The following is a 17820-nucleotide window of genomic DNA, read 5'->3' as shown; positions in this document are numbered from 1 at the left end:
TTTAAACCAAAGCCTAATAAAAACCTGCAGGAAAAAAAGAGGTCGTTTCAATACATAAAACAATTACTTGCTGACTGACTAACTACGTTCCACATTTTATTTAATATCTCATTGGGAGGGGAAAAAAATCTCATTGGGAGGAAGGGGATATTATGCTTATTTTAGATTTACACCAACCTAAAAGTCCAAGGTAAATTAGCAGCAGATCGGAGAATTGAATTTGTGCCTTCAGATTTCAAATCAAACATTGTTTCTATCACACCATGGCTATGTCCCTTGTGGTGACAAGGGTTATTATATTAAACTACCTACCATTTATCCTTACTCCTTAGAAAGGAAACACAAATATCTATTTCAAGAGTCTAAGACATTTATTTTTTTAAACTACTGCTGTCAGATCCCACCACTGTCAGTTTTTTTTAATAATTTATGTGACAACAAAAATACAACAAATAAAATGAAATAAAACATTAATAGCTTCTCTTCTCTACCTCCATCACAAAAATTATTTTTACTTAATATGAGCCAAAACAATATCCAGTAAGACAGTCAAGGTAGAAGGCTGCTCTCATAAACCAGTTCCTTTACTAAAATGCTAGAACGCAACAGATCCAGATATATTAGATAAGCTTTGTAAGCAGCTTTAAAACAAGCACATAATGAATTACCTGAACCAAGAGGGAAAAACTGAACCACAGTTTTAAATTATAATATGTATTTGAAAAGAGAAAGAATTGTTCATTTTTAAATTTGAAAATCTCCAAGATTCACATGCTCCCCCCCCCCCTTTTTCTATTCATTTCTTATTTTCTTGGCTTTTTGTGCACTGGGGGGTGGAAATTAGGGGTAGGCTTATGTGTTGCTTTTCTTTCAAATATCACAGTATTTCCTTTCAAGACTAAATTAAGGCTCCTCCATATAGTCCACTAAACTGCCTCTCCTGGGAGGTCTGCCGAAAGAAACGTGGCACGCCCTCCAACACTGAGAGTTTAAACACTCAACAGAATTTTCCCTGGTACACATTCAGGCACATCTACCTGTTTTTCTTTTCTATTTAGCCCTTGTTCAATTTATGCAGTAAGCAAATCTGAGCTGTGGAATGAGTGAAAAGCGTACCTCGCTTTTTTCCCTCCTTACTGAAAACGTAAGTAGGTAATTAGGAAAGAAGGAACAAATGAAGGCAGGCAGATTATTTTAGACCACAGCTATTCTTTGGTGCATATTTTCAAAAGTCCCCAATGTCCTGCTATTGACTTCTATGACTTTGGGTGAAATTAAACCATAAAGCCATTAAATATGCTGAGTGACATAACTTTCTACTATGACATGCTTTCCCTAAAAATTTATGAGATCAATGTTACATTTGGAATTAAGCCTCACAACTTTGACATTCTATTTATCATTTTTATATATGCTCTACGTTCATGATTTAATTTTCTAGGCTCAGGGGGGTGGCATTGGGGGTGTAGGTAGGAGGAATAGAGAAAAAAATAGTATATGTGACAGAAAATTAACCCCACCTCTGACAAACAACCAAATAAATGAGGCAGCCTGCTTGATCCTACATTTATTTAAATAAATCGCCTTTTGTTGATACTGGTGAAAAACACCAGCATCCTTTTATCTTTTGGGCAGGTAATTACAAGATGATATATATCAGGAAGTAACAAGAAGGCACACTTGCCCCAAAACAAATATCCAAAAATTGAATGAAGCTGTCCAGCAACAGCCACTAAAATAATCTTCCATGTATTATTTTCTTTGAGTCATTTTAAAAATAAGCAGCCAGCTATCCATCCTCTGGGCACTACTGTGATGAGTTTGCCACAAAAGCCACTTATATTTTTAGAAGCCCAAGTCTTGACAAATCAGTTCCTAAGAACATAATTTGTTGCACGTTGAAGAAAGCCTGAAAACACGGACCTCGGTTAAAGAGGCTTCCATATTTTGTTGTAACCTTTCCAAATGCAAGTATGTGGGAAGAATACCCATAAATTTAAGCTGAAACTGAAACACTTAGAATATTTCCAATTTAAAATACATTAAAATGTGGTCTTCAAAAGGAAACGAAAATAGCTTTTAAGCATATGAAAAGATGCTCATCATCATTCATAAGAGAAATCTGAATTAAAAATTAGATATTTTTCACTCATCATTTGGGGGGGAACGTTTAGTAAATCACCGTGTGGAGAAATAGGTACTCTCTCACACACATTGTTGATGCAAGCACAGAGTAGTATAACCTCTTTGACAGGCAATTTGTAAATGTCCATCAAAATTCAAATTCCACTTTGCCTCGGAGCCATGATTTTACTCCTAGGAATTTATCCTACAGATATACTCATCCATGTGCACAAAGAACTAGGCAAAAGGTTATTCACTACAGCTTTGCTGGTGGCCTGAAAGACGACTCACTGTATGTCATTTTGTATTATGTGTGTATTTACCTATTAAAAAAAAAGTAAAGGGGGGGAGAGAATGTGATCTACACTGTTTAGAAATTAGAAGTGTTCTAAATTCCCCTACAAAAGGAAATACTAAACAGCCCAAGACAAGATTCATTCCAGAGCCCTGCAATAAAATGCTACGTTCATGGCTTGCACAGCTGCATTAGTGAAAGCTCCTTATCATGAGATCCCTTTGGTCCTTTAATAACCAAAACCCCTTGGTGGGGGTCTGCTGTGGACTTGAATTCCACTTCACAATAAGCAGTGTTTCAAAAAGATTCCAATTTATTCCTTGCAAAAACATATCCTATATAAATGTAACTGTCACTCTGAGAAGCAGGACTGCATTATGCTGCAGACTTAACACAGACGGTAAGCATGTTCCCCATGTCTTCTCCAGCAAAGCCTGCCAAATGGGCGTCTGAAATGTCCTATTGAAACAGGTGGTGTCTGAACAGAATTGGATTTCTGCCTATAGAAACCCTAGTTTTAACAACTGCTGTGGTTAGTTTTAATTTTCAATCCTCAAAATTAACTGCTTGCCAGTGATTCAGAAATAGACTGAACAACATGTTTAGACTTTGGCCTGTTTAATTGAGGAAAGCAAGCAAGAAAAAAAAAAAAATCTACCAGTATCCTACCACCATTCCATAAAGAACAACAGAACCACAGCAGACCATTTGATTTCCAGGCCAAAAACAGGGGAGCAGCTGTAACATAAACTCGATTCTCCAAAGATACTTGTCCCTTTTGTGCTTTCTTCACAGGAACATAAGGATACAACTACCGTGCTGAACATACAACTTAGGAAATCTTGTAAGGGTTTTAAGAAGCCTTTATTTGTCTGCTAGAAATTTAGAATCAAGAACAATGATAAGAACTCATAATTTTTCTAATGAAAACTTACATCTTAAAAAAATGTATTCTGAATAGATCTTTGTTTTACTTTATACAAACAAAATACAAGCTGCCAGAATTAAACTCCTTGAAGAGAGATACCATGGGCTAATATTCTTTAAATCGAACACAGGTCTACCAATGTGCTAGTCACACTAACTAGTGGTAAAGATGTCTTCCTATCACTAAGTCTAGAGTGGCTCACACTACACAGCAAACCTTTTTCACAGTACCTTTAAGTGTTTGACATACACATGGCTAAAGATCTGTTGATTTTCTAAACTAACAAAGGAATACAAACCAAAGGGCTGGGTTATCTGCTAAGTGCAACACACCATGTTTGGATATTACCAATAAGGAAAAAACAATCCCATCCACTCCACAGATAAACAGATTCAAAGAGATGTAATAATTTTCTTCAGCGAGAAGATGACAAACATGAGCTTTTACTTAAGTCTGCCTGACTGCAAAACTTCTTCCATTGTATCACACTCCCTCCCCACAGAAAACCCCAGAGAGGTGAGTTAATGGAACATGATGACTTTCAGTTATATGACATACACTATCTGTATGTTTACTTTGCCAATACCCAAAAGAAAAACTCATCCTCTTTCAATCAAATGTAATGGACGTTAAGCTCTTCAATTTTTCAGTAGGACTGAACTCTAGCTAGTAAGAAGGTGACTGAGTAAATAAAGACAAAAACATCTACTGCGATCATAAACCCTTAAAAAAAATTCCTGACATTCTACAAAGCATTTTGAAAAATCACTCAAAAGGAATTCATCAGTTCATTTATAAAAAAGAACAAGTAGAAATATCTCAGTGGAATTCAGAGGTGCTTGTATATTTGGTCCTTTTGCTTAAAATCCAAGAAGAAATAAATTATATCAAGTCCTACCCTCAAAAGTTTATTGCTCACTGTCCTCTACCCCTCCTACCAAACAACAAATAAATTAAGATCTCAAAATAAATGCAATCTCTTAGGAGCCTTCAGGTTGTTGTTTTCCATTTCCTGACCCCTACCTTCTGTCTTTTACCTAAGGCCTGACAGGGGCTACCTCCTAAACCAGTTCTACAATTTCCCTAGCAGTGTCAATGAGGTTCCTCATTCAGAGGAAACTACCTTTAAGGTCTTGTAAATGAAATCATTCTGTATTCCAACATTCTCAGAAAACAATGCTTAATTACAAATGTGTTCTTCCCTCAAAAGTTTTTCTTTTCTAAGCAAAATATCCTAAGTATATATTAGGGACTGATTCAACAGAAGAACACAGGGTACATTTTTTTTTTAAGATTTTATTTATTTATTTATTTATTTATTTATTTATTTATTTATTTATTTATTTATGAGAGAGAGAGAGAGAGAGAGAGAGAGAGAGAGAGAGAGAGACAGAGACATGCAGAGGGAGAAGCAGGCTCCATGAAGGGAGCCCGATGCAGGACTCAATCCCGGGTCTCCAGGACCACACCCTGGGCCTAAGGCAGACGCTCAACCACTGAGCCACCCAGGGATCCCCAGGGTACATTTCTTTGAGACTATTTAGAAATGAGTTGCAACATTAAAAAAAAAAAAAGGGAAGAAGAAGAAGAAGAAGAAGAAGAAAGAAGAAAGAAGAAAAAGATGAAGAAGAAAGAAGAAAGAAGAAAAAGATGAAGAAGAAGAAGAAGAAGAAGAAGAAGAAGAAGAAGAAGAAGAAGAAGAAGAAGAAGAAGAAATAACAGAGTGTAAAAAGAGAGAATCTTATGGACCAAAAAATGTCATGTAGTTATTGGTTTATAGATTTTGAAGTAGAAAAAAAAATCTATAAGTTTTCAAGATTCTTCTGGCAAAAAGCTCTTTGAAGCCATTTTCTTCTAAGAGTTAAAAGCATTTTTCTAAGATGCTACTAGCTTAAAAACAACCTTTCTGATCTCTCAAAAAGCCAAGTTCAACTTTTAATAGTGTTATGTACTTTTGGTTAAAAAGTTAGGAGAAGGAACCATACCCAAAACAGTAAGTTTACTCCACTCATGCCTCAAGCTATAATGATTTCACACGGTACATAAGGATAAGGGATTGAGTTTTGCCTATAAAGGTAGAATATATATATCTATATCACACATGTCTAATGTCTAAGTATAAGAAACACAACACCCTTCTCTCACCCTAAAACCCAGGAAAAAAAATGGTTATCTGAAGAGACACAGTCATGAACAGGATTTCTAATAAACATCAAAACAGAGGCAACAAAAGCAAAAACAAACAAGTAGAACTACATCAAACTAAAAAGCTCTGCAAAGTAAGGGAAATCAGTAACAAAATGAAAAAGGCAACTTATAGAAGAAAATATTTGCAAATCAATATTGACAAATCAAAATATATAAAGAATCCGTACACCTTAATAGCAGAAACTATACTCCAATTTAAAAATCTGCCTAAGATACACAGATGGCCAACAGGTACATAAAAAGGTGCTCAACATCACTAATCATTAGGGAAATGCAAATCAAAATCACAATGAGATATCACCTCACACTTGTTGGAAAGGCTATAATTAAAAAGATAAGAAATGGTAAGTATTGGAGAGGATATGGAGAAAATAGAATCCTTAATGCACTGTTGGTGGGACTGTACACTGGTGTTTCCACTATGGAAAATAATATAGAGGTTTTTCAAAAAATTAAAAATAGAACTACCATAGGGTCCAGCAATCCCACATGTGTGTTTGTGTGTGTATACAAAGGAAATAAAAACAAATATTGAAAAAATATCTGTGCTTCTATGTCCACTGCAGCATTATTTACAATAGCCAACATCTGGAAACAGATTCTAAGTGAATGAATACAATAACAGAGTAGTATTCAGCTATGAAAAACAAGGACATCATGCCATTTGTGACAACATTGATGAAACTTGAAAGCATTAAGTTAATAAGTCAGAGAAAGACAGATACTGTATGATATCACTTATACATGGGATTTTTAAAAGCTGAACTAGAAAAAGAGGCTAGAATGGTAGCTACCAGATGCTAGAGGTGGGGGAAGAAGAGGAAATGCAGGTCCAATAATAGAAATGTCTAGTTGTAAGAGGAGTAAGTTTTGGAGATCTAATGGAAAGAATGCCAATTATAATTAATACTACGGAATTGTATATTTCAAAATTGCTAAGAGAGTAGATCTTAAATGTTTTCACCAAAAAAAGAAATGGTAATTATGTAACGTGATGGAGATGTTAGCTAAATATATGGTGGTGATCATTCTGCAACAGACAAATGTATCAAATCAATACACTGTATGTCTTAAACTTATGCAATGTTGTATGTATGTCAATTATGTTAATAAAGCTTAAAAGAAAGATTTCTAATAAAATAAAAAAGACTCATAATTTAGTAACACCATGACAGGCTGCATTAATATCAACACAATGATAAATATTTACACATCAGGTAGAAACAATACAAGGTAGCCAAAAATCTAAGTAAGCCAATATATATATATATATATATATATATATATATATATATATATATATTTATATTATTTATTTGGCTGCAGATTCCCACATTTCCATCAAAGACTCATTGTCCCCATACTAACTGGATCTATAGGATTACTATTATTCCAAACACATTTTTAAATTTTAACAACAAAATTTACTGGAATCAGTCTCTTAAAGAATTTGTTAAAAACTGGTTTGCCTGAATATTTCACATTTCAACTTATTTTAGAGGTGCCAAGACACAATCTAAGTCTAATAGGAAAAAAAATCTACAGGCTTCAAACAGCACTTAAAGAAATACAAAGAAGGAAAGTCAAGGAGGACAGTTCTGAGATAAAGGCTGAGAAAAGGAAGACAGAAATCTACTGGAGACCTTATCAGGATGTAGCGCTGCACTCTGCTGCATTATCACTGACCTGTAACCTCTCCTCTAGCTCATGAGCAAGCCTTGAGTACTCTGGGACTAAGTGATGTTTGAAAAAGTTCTTGTGTCATATTTACTTTCCTAGGACTCTTATCAGAAGCCTGATGTACTCAAGTTCCAGAATCGACAGGGTCCAATCACCCACCTAATTACATATCCGAGAGGAATAATGAGAAGCATAAAATGCCACCCATCATAAAAAAAGAAAATAATAAGAATCAGGATTTAAAATGGACCAGCTCATTTTTTTATCAAAGTATAGTTGACATACATCGTGTTATTTCCAGGTGTACAACATAGTGATTTGACAGCTATATACATTATGAAATGCTCACCATAGTTAAGTGTAGTCACCATCTGTTACCATACAAAATTATTACAATTTTACCGGCTAAATTCCCTATGCTATATTTTCATACCCATGCCTTATTTATCTTATAGCTAGAAGTCTATACCTCTTTTTTTTTAATTTTTTTATTTTTTTTAAATTTATTTATGATAGTCACAGAGAGAGAGAGAGAGAGAGAGAGAGAGAGAGAGAGAGAGAGAGAGGCAGAGACACAGGCAGAGGGAGAAGCAGGCTCCATGCACCAGGAGCCCGACGTGGGATTCGATCCCGGGTCTCCAGGATTGCGCCCTGGGCCAAAGGCAGGCGCCAAACCGCTGCGCCACCCAGGGATCCCAAGTCTGTACCTCTTAATCCCCTTCACATTCTTTATCAGTCCTCCCCTCTGGCAACCACTAGAGTTTATTCTCTGTATTTCCAAGTCTGTTTCTGGTTTTTTTGTTTTGTTTTATTTTTTTATTGTTGTTCGGTTGTTTATTTAGCTTGTTTCTAGATTTCACATGTAAATAAAATCATGGTATTTGTCTTTCTCTGATTTACTTCACTTAGCACAATATCCACCTTCTAGGTCCCTCCATGTTGTCATGAATTGCAAGATTTCATTCTTTCTTTATTGCTGAGTAATATCCCATTATGTATATATCCCACATCTTATTTATCCATTCATTTACCAATGGACACTTAGGTTGCTTCCAAATCTAGGCTATTGTAAATAATGCTGCAATAAACATAAGGGTTCATATATCTTTTCAAACTAGTGTCATCATTTTCTTTGTGTAGATACCCAGAAATGGACTTCATTTTTAAGGCTATAGCCACAAGCAAATTGCATCATCACAGTATTCTTTATAACCATAAAGAAAAGAGAATAAGTTTAAAAAAAAAAAAAACCACTTCCTTAATAAATATACAATAAATCTCGAATTTTAAAATGAGTTGTATTACAAGGGTACCTGGATGGTTCAGTCAGTTAAACATCTGACTCTTGATTTCAACTCAGGTAAATATCTCAGAGTCTTTTTTTTTTTTAAGATTTTCTTTTTTTAAAATATTTATTTATTTATGATAGTCACACACACACAGAGAGAGAGAGAGAGAGAGAGAGAGAGAGAGGCAGAGACACAGGCTGAGGGAGAAGCAGGCTCCATGCACCGGGAGCCCGACGTGGGATTCGATCCCGGGTCTCCAGGATCACGCCCTGGGCCAAAGGCAGGCGCCAAACCGCTGCGCCACCCAGGGATCCAATATCTCAGAGTCTTGAGATTGAGCCCTGCGTTGGGCTCTCTGCTCTGTGGGGAGTCGGCTTCTCCCTCTGCTCCTTCCTTACCCACTCATACTCGCGTGCACTCTCTCTTTCTCTTTTTCCGCCTTTCTTTCTCAAATAAATAATAAAACCTTTAAAAAAATTTTTAAAGAAATTCATCTTTTACCTACACATAATTCAAACAAACCAAAATGTATATTTAAATTACCCAAGTCTATCATATGAATGACTGTACATTTTCTATTAATTTTTCCCAAGAAAATCTGGACAATGACCTCTTTTATTTAACTTTAAACATGACTTTCAGTTTTATCTAAGAGTTTCTATAAATCGATAAGACAAACTTCAGACATTGTACTTTTCTTAAGTGAGGAAAGTATATTATCTTTGGCTTTTTGTTAAAATAGATTTGAACTGCACAGACTATCAAACTATTCTAACCAACAGTGTAATTTCAGATTCATACCTACTTAAAATATTCGTGTTAACTTACCTCTTCATCCCAAACCAGGAGCCCACAGCTTAAGTTACTAAAGTCCTTCCTCTCTTTTACCTCTCTCAAAACATGCATATACTTCTCAACAAATTAGCAACTAGATTTTGATATGAAGGCTTTTCACAGGCAGTGCCACTTACCCCTCCTGCCTTCAGCAACTTTCTTCTAAACTCCTCAGTGGGGTTGTTGAAAGTTAGCTTTTCACAGCGGAGGTGATTCACTGGTGGATGGCCTTCAAGATGCAAGAATAAGTCATAATCAAAGCGGACTTTCTTAGGTTCTTCCTAGAGATTAAAAAAAAATTAAGAGAGAAAAGAGAGAGTTAAGCATATATAAACTTTAAAAGCAAAGTTTATGCTTCCTAAGGAACAAAAAAGACCCAGATATCCAACAGCTATAGTGTCAAAGTCCTGGAAGAAGAAAATTATCATGGAATTATCTACAAAGCCAAATGGAAATACCTGATGAATCAGTCTATTTTCTAAAAGAATAAAGTCATCGTTTTTCCTGCAGTATCTCAAGTGGTATAGCACCACCAACACAGCCACCCAACTAGAAATCTAAGATAGCCCTGAAGCCACTTCCTTCCCTTCCCACTCTACCCCCTACACCCATCATCGACAACTGCCATTTTCTCGGCTAAACATTTCTCAAACCAACCCTCTAATCTATATTCTTAATCACTGCCCAAACTACAATAAACTCCTCCCTCTAGTAAGTCTTTCAACTTCAGGAGAGGGCAGCCTGGGTGGCTCAGTGATTTAGCACTGCCTTCAGCCCAGGGCATGATCCTGGAGACCCAGGATTGAGTCCCACGTGGGGCTTCCTGTATGGAGCCTGCTTCTCCCTCTGTCTGTGTTGCTGCCTCTCTCTTTCTGTGTCTCTCATGAATAAATGAATATAATTTTTTAAAAAAAAGAACTCGTTTAAAAAAAAATTCAGGACAGATTTATCTTCAATTCTTCCTTCATTCAGTACTCAAAATTATCTATATGAAGCAAAAATCTAGCCATTTCACAGCTCGATTAAAATTTCAAAAGCTTCCGGTTGCCATTAGGATAAAAATCAAAGCTCACCTGAATGCCTCATAATGGCTTTCAGAACTGGGCTCTTGGCTCTTTATCCCACCACACTGCTTCCACCTGTCTTATGGTTTGGGCAACAGGCTGTTGGTTGTTCCTGGTATTTACTCTGTCCTAGGCTAACTTTGGGTTTCACCCTTGCTTTACATTACCACCCTCATTACCCACCTCCATTCCTCCACCTTTGTGTTACCTGGATAAATTCTACTCTTCCTTCTCTGTTCAGGGTTCACTGAGGGACAGATTCCTGGAACTCCACTCCCAACTTCCCATTGCCTCTCCTCTGCTCTGTGAGCCTCTTTCCCCCTTGTCACATCTTTGGGTAACCATCCTATCATCTCCCTTTTATCCTGCTTAATCATAAGATTCTTGAAAGTAGAAGCAATGATGGAATCATCACTGTACCCCTGACAACTAGTTTAGCACCTGTACATAGCAGAAATGCAATAAATATCTGTGAAATGAACTAGGAAGATGAAATAGCGTTAGATCCATGAGAACACAATCATCAGAATTTCACAATACTCCAGTTCTACTCTTAACAATACTTAAGTTAGCTAAACACTTAAACCTCTCTACATACTGATTCTTAAGTATCCCAGGTGCAATGAAAACTAAGGATAATAGCAATAACTAATAGGAATGTTAACAGTTATTTAATTCTCATAGCTTGCCTCTAGGTCACCAGTGAGCCCTGCTTTGCAGATATGGAAATTAAAGCACTAGAATTTGTTACATTACTTTATATAAAAAATGCCTTTAATGTTACAAATATTAACCATCTCTGTGAAGTGTTAACAACTTTTTTCATTTGTCATTAGCTTGGCCACTATGATCTTTAACAGCTTTATTGAGAAATAAGTCACATGCCATAAAATCCACCCTTTTAAAATATGCAATTTAGAGGTTCTTAGTATATTCACAGAATTATGAAATCATTACCACCTATTTTTAGAACTTTCTCATCATTCCAGAAATAAAACTCAAATACATTAGTAGTCATTTCCCATTCCCCTAGATTCTGCATCACCTTGTACCACTAATCTATTTCTGTTTCTCTAAAGTTGCCTATCCTGTGGAGTTGACATTTCATACAAATATATGAACATATATAAAATATAAACACAATATGTAATCCTTTACGACTGTTGTCTTTCATCTGGCATGATGGTTCCAGGGTTCATACATGGTGTAATATGTCAGTAGTTAGTTCCTTTTTATGGCTCAATATTAATCCACTGTATGGGTATACCAGTTTTGTTTATCCACTTATTGGTAGATAGACATATGTATGTTTTCTTTTGGGCCACTGTGAATAGTGCTGGTATGAACATTTATGTATAAGTTTTTATACAGATACATATTTTCATTTCTCTTGGGTATACACTTGTGGGTAGAATTTCTGAGTCATATGGTAAGTCCATGTTTAACATTTTTACAAACTACCTTACTGTTTTCCAGAGTGACTGCACCATTTTAAAATCTCAATAGCAATGTATGAGGTATTCATGTTTTTTAATATATAACATATTCAAATTTTATACAGTCAAATAAAGCAATGTTTTTCTTTAAAAAAAAAAAAACATTTGTGGGGCACCTGGTGGCTAGCCAGTTAAGCATCTGACTCTTGATTTCAGCTCAGCTCATGATCTCAGGGTCGTGAGATTGAGCCCTATGTGGCATTCCACACTAAGTGAGGAACCATCTTGGGATTTTTCTCTCTCCCTCTGCCCCCACCCTCTTAATTCACTTCTCTAAAAAAAAATTTTTTTTATTTAAAAAAAGAATGTTACATTACTATTCTAATGAAACAAGGTGATTTAAATCTACTTCTTTGGACTCGAAAGTCTCAGCACCTGAAACTGTCAAAATGTAGGCATTACCTGCTACAAATTCAGTTTCCATCTCTTCACCCAGACTTCCCCAAAAATCAGTCTCCACTCATTTGCCCACTAGCAAGATGGCATGAAACCTGCTCCTTCCCTCTTTCATCAGGATACCTTCTCTCCCAGTTCTCCCCACACTTAACTGACATTCCTTCCTATTCTTCTTCCCAGGCTTCCCATCTTTCTTCACTAACCCCTAAACTTCCTTTAACTTTAGACAAAGTTCCCCACGGAGCTGATACCCATTCACAGGGAGTCACTTCTCCCTCCCCTGTCTTTATACCTCCAGCCCAGCTTGCATCCGACTGCCATATACACATGTTCCGGAGTCTGCTCACAGCTCCACTAAGTGGACCAACAGCAACCTCAAAGTCATGGATTACCTTAACCTGAGGTTATCTTCATCTGTCCTTTCTCCTATACTCTATATATTGTGGCAAACAGAAATCGTAATTTCTTATCAAGGTTAAAATACAGAAAAACATACCCAGCTCTTCCTCCTCCTTCATCCATCACACTCAAATAGTCTCCTGAGTTCTATTTAATATTCCCCCCTTAGGAATTCTCAAACCAATCCTGTTGTCCAGTCGCCACACCCTTGCCTTAGCTTAGGCCTTCATCATTCCTTACCTTGTCATATCCCCTATTTTTGAACTCACCCCATTCTATCTCCCACAATGACAAGACAGTGATCTTCCCAGTACAAAAATCAGATTACATATTTTCATTGATATAAATGCCTTTAATGACTCATCATTTTCCACAGGATAAAATCCCACTTCCCTAGAATAACCATCTTAGTCCTTTAATACTTTCCTTGCATTTCCTTTGTTCTGACACCCTGTGCTCCCATAATTTTGAAGCACTTTCAGTTCCCAGTACTTCGCATTATCTCATTCATTTTGCCTTTCACATGTACTGCTCCCCACGCCTACACTGTCTTCTCTCCCAACACACCTCCCCCTCTTGCTTGCTTAATGCACTCATTATTCAAAACCCAGCTAAAATATGAAATCCACTGGAAAGTCTCTCTAATACTTCCAATTCAGCCTGTATTAGACATCCCTTGTATAGCATTCCGTTATTCATGTGATTATCACATTGAATTATGATCAGTTTTTACTTACCTGCCTCTCCTCTAAACTGTAAAACAGTCAACGCAACCTTAAAATTTAATTAAAAACATCAAAAGGGCTGTTTTCTGCCTTGTAATTGGAACTGTAAATTTGTAAGGCCTTCTGGGAAGACAATTTGGCAGTATCTATCAACATGCTAACCCAGTAATTCTAAGAATCTCTTCCACAGATATATTCAAATATGTGTGCAAAGATAGATATAGATGATAAATGTTCATGGTAGCACTGTTTGCAATGGTAAAAAAAAAAATTGAAATGTTCTTCAAGTGAGTACATCTTATCATTGACTACCATTCAGATGTTTAAAAATACAGATTTGGAAAATACCGCTAAGCAGAGTAAGGTAAGTCACAGAAAATATTAAAGTATGATATATTATACCCCTGCCAATCTCTACTTGACATAGATTTTATCTGTGCAAATGCATGGGGGGAATCAGGAAAGGCGGTACCAAATACTAATAATAATGATTAAATGGAGTCAAAAAAATATACTCCTGTATGTTTTAAAGATAAAAATATATTGATGAATATAAATCATTACTAGCAGAAAAAGAATGGATAACAATCACTTCACAACAGTTTAAAAAAAATCACTCTTCCATAAAACTAAGGGTCAGGACTATAGTGACTATCTACAAATCCTGAGTGCAATTTTCTTTTAAAGAGTTGTTTTCACTTGAATAAGGAAAAAGTACTCACAAACCTTACATTCTAGCCAAGTGATCTCTTTCTTGGAGGGCAGACTTCAACATTATGTCAATCTATGCTCCTGAGGAAAGATTCTTCTCAAATTATAAACAAGGAAGTATGCGCTTATTCCATATATAAAGCTAATGTATTTCCTCCTAGGGATGGAAATATGGTTTTGGCCATATAAAATTGTCCCTCTCATTCTGCTTCAATCTTTGACATTTACTCAGGTACCTCCTCTGAGGACAGAATGGAAGAGAGAAGCAGGGTATCCTTTCAACCTAAAATGCTAAGATCATAATCATAGCATAGTCAATTATGTTTTAGTGTGCCTACTGGTTTAAAGTTTCTGTAACACTCATAATTCTCATACATAGGTTTGTTTTGTTGAACACAAATGCAAAGTAAGACAGAATAAACATGCACAAACTCAAAAGCAGCACTGACAGACACTGCACCTCCCCTTTTATCTGACCTCTCAAATATAAGCAAAATTGAAAAAAAGGCTTATTGGAAGCAGGGAAGGTAAAAGGATGGAGATGGACCTGAGGACAGCATGATATCATCCTTAATATGCAGTAGGACTCTTCCAAGATCACATGGAAGTCTTTTTGCAAGCTTTCTTTCATCTCCTCTGAAAACTCTGAACAATACTTTCCATAAATCATGATTGTAATGGTTGTTCATTCTTCAAGACAAAGTTCAATAAACTCCAGGGAAGAATAAAATGATAAAAACCCAAAAGAAATACAATGTACATTCTGGAGGAATAGCCCAGACTCTTACATTTTTATTCACAGATCATTTCAGTAGCAAGAGAAATGAGAAGTATATAAGGCTCAGAGAACACGGCAAAACTTTGGTTTGTAAACAAAACAAACAAACAAAAAAAACAACCACACACAAACAACACAAGATAAATGAAAAGAGATGACAAAGAAATAATTTTTTAATTAAAAAACTAATAACATATAGAAAATAACCTCAAATACTACCCCATGTACCTTTCACTGTGATTAAACAGATGTTAACGCTTTCACTGTGTTTACCTTTTCTTTGAAGGATACAATTTTATAAATATAAGCTTCTCGCTCCCTCTCTCCTCCCCAGTAACCAATGCTACTTAGTTCTTATGCTGTCATTTCAATTCACACTCTTGTGCTACTTATGTGTATTTCTAGAACATTATTTATTCTCAGCTTCAGTGGCTTATAAAAACATATATAAATGGTATCGTAACCATATACGTATACTTCTGTAACTTTTAAGTTGTCATCATTCTTATTTTTGAGACTTATCCATGTTGCTACATTAACTGCTAGATAGCATTCCATGTATTACTAACCCACCATTTATTGATCCACATCTCTACATAGGACCAATTAAGTGCATCCTACTTTTTCATATTATAAACACTAAAATATAGATGTCTCATTGTGTACCTATAAAAATAGCAGCCATTATTAAATATAAAATCTTAAAGAAAATCTAAAACTGGAAAACTGAAGTAAAACTAATATGGATGCTAAACAGGAAATCTATTTAATGGTGTTCAGCTCAAGTGTCTATTTCATAATGGCCCCAAAGGAGTTACTGCTTTCCATCTCATGTGCCTCTTTCTTCCTTTAAATAAACTACAATTCCTCACAAAATGAGTCAATAAGATTAGCCATAAGAATGACTACCCAAAGTGCCAAGAAGACTGAACCTGAACCTGTGTGTGCACGCACATGTGTGAGGTATGTAGGGAGATTCTGGTTATTTCTCTAAATAAGGATTTAGATTAGGCAATTTAGAAAATATATTTTTTTTGTTGAACAGCCTTTCAAAATGACCAGAAAAGGTAAAAATAAAGAAGATGCTTCATTACAACAGCATTATTTCCAAACAGAAGCCAATGCAATGTTAAATTGACTTATGGAGATGGGAATAGAATGGTATAGCTATTATGATCCTCCCACAAGAGATCATTTCTAGCCCCTATTTCTTTGAAACAACAACTTTTCTGGCTTAAAAGTCTAGACTCTTCCTACAGGTAGCCCAATGCCTAGATGAAATAAAACACAGGATGTGTGTGACAAGAGGGAAGAAAAGCACCACGTGATCTTTATTAATTAAACTTGTAGAATATTGAAAACAAGGATGGGTGGAGAGATAGGCTCTCTGTTCCTTCCCATAAACACAACCACTTTAATTGAAAATCAATACATTAAAAAATGGGCAAAAGATTTAAAGAGTCATTTCTCCAAAGAAAATAAACAGATGGACAATAAGCATATGAAAAGATATTCAAAATCATAAGTCATCAGGCAAATGCATATCAAAACCATTTCACATGTACCACGATAACTATAATTTTAAAAATGGAAAATGACAAATGTTTTCCAGGATGTGGAGAAACTGGATCCTTCCCACCAGTACTGGTAGGAATGTGTACAGTCATTTTGGAAAACAGCTGGCAGTTCTTCAAAAAGTTAAACACAGAGTTACATATGACATAACCACTCCACCTAGGTATATACCCAGGAGATTTGAAAACCTGTGTCCACACAAAAACTTGTATATGAATATTCACAACAGCATTATTCACAGTTGCCAGAGGTGGGGAAAAAGGTCAAATGGCCAGCAAATTATGAATTAATAAACAAAATGTGGTGTATTTATACAATAGGATGTTATTCAGTTATTTTAAAAAAATAGTAAATACTGATACATCCTATAATATAAATAAATCTTAAAGGCATACAACATGAAAGAAGCCAGGCACAAAAGACCACATATTGTATGATTCAATTTATATGAAATCACCAGATTAGGAAATTACAATGAGAAAAGTAGATTAATCATTGCTGGGGGCTGGGGGAGGAAGGAATGAGTGACTGCTAATAGGTAAAGAGTTTCCTTATGGAGTGATGAAAATCCTAAGAAAGTCAGAGAATTAGATAGTGGTGATGTCTGCACAATTTACTAAAACCCGATGAGGTGTACACTTTTTAAAAAATGAATTTTATGATATGTAAATTATATCTCGATTTTTTAAATTAAAAAAAGAAACTTAAAGCTAGTTTTAGAGAAATCCAATTTGAAATGAGAAAAAACAAATCAATACGTCAATGTAAAGTTTTATCACATGAGCAGACATAATGCATCTCAACAAATTCTAATTTGATTAAAAAACGTGAACATGTCAGTGGTATTACTGAGAAAGATAATCAGTAGCATTTACTAAGGGCTTACTTATACATGAAGCATTATTCTAAATATTTTACATAGACATATAGCATATAATCCTCCTAGCCCTCTTATGAGGTACTCTTATCCTGTCCCCATTTTACAAATAATAAAAGTGAACCCCACATAGGTTGAGCAATTTGTCCAATATCATATAGTCTGTGTGTTTTGCTACATATATACTTTTAAATCCAGTAGAATCCATAATATGTCAAGTTGATATAATTGTATATGTATGCTGTGCGTGTGTGGTAGCTAAAGATAAATGAGAGATTATTCTCTGCAAGTGTCTAAAATTCTAAAAATATGAAAATGAGAAAAGGAGTATTTCACTGAAAGAATCTAATTTCTCTTTTCTGCTTTACAAACATATATTAATTAATCTTTTTCAAATGGTAGTCATTCTCTTAAAAAGTTCAGTGAATTTCATGTAATCTG

General features: G+C 35.5%; 1 protein-coding gene across 1 annotated transcript in view; it reads right to left on the bottom strand.

Moving 5' to 3' along the window:
• Positions 1–17820, bottom strand: part of MLLT3 (MLLT3 super elongation complex subunit) — a 279749-nt gene that overhangs the window by 103632 nt on the left and 158297 nt on the right. The window contains exon 4 of the mRNA XM_055302686.1: positions 9496–9639. Within this exon, the coding sequence (XP_055158661.1) occupies positions 9496–9639 (144 nt within the window). The remainder of the gene's footprint in view (positions 1–9495; positions 9640–17820) is intronic.

Source organism: Nyctereutes procyonoides, unplaced genomic scaffold (genome assembly GCF_905146905.1).
Source record: "Nyctereutes procyonoides isolate TBG_1078 unplaced genomic scaffold, NYPRO_anot_genome, whole genome shotgun sequence".
NCBI lineage: Eukaryota > Metazoa > Chordata > Mammalia > Carnivora > Canidae > Nyctereutes > Nyctereutes procyonoides.
The sequence above is the reverse complement of the archived record's forward strand: the minus strand, read 5'-3'. Positions and strand labels throughout refer to the sequence as shown.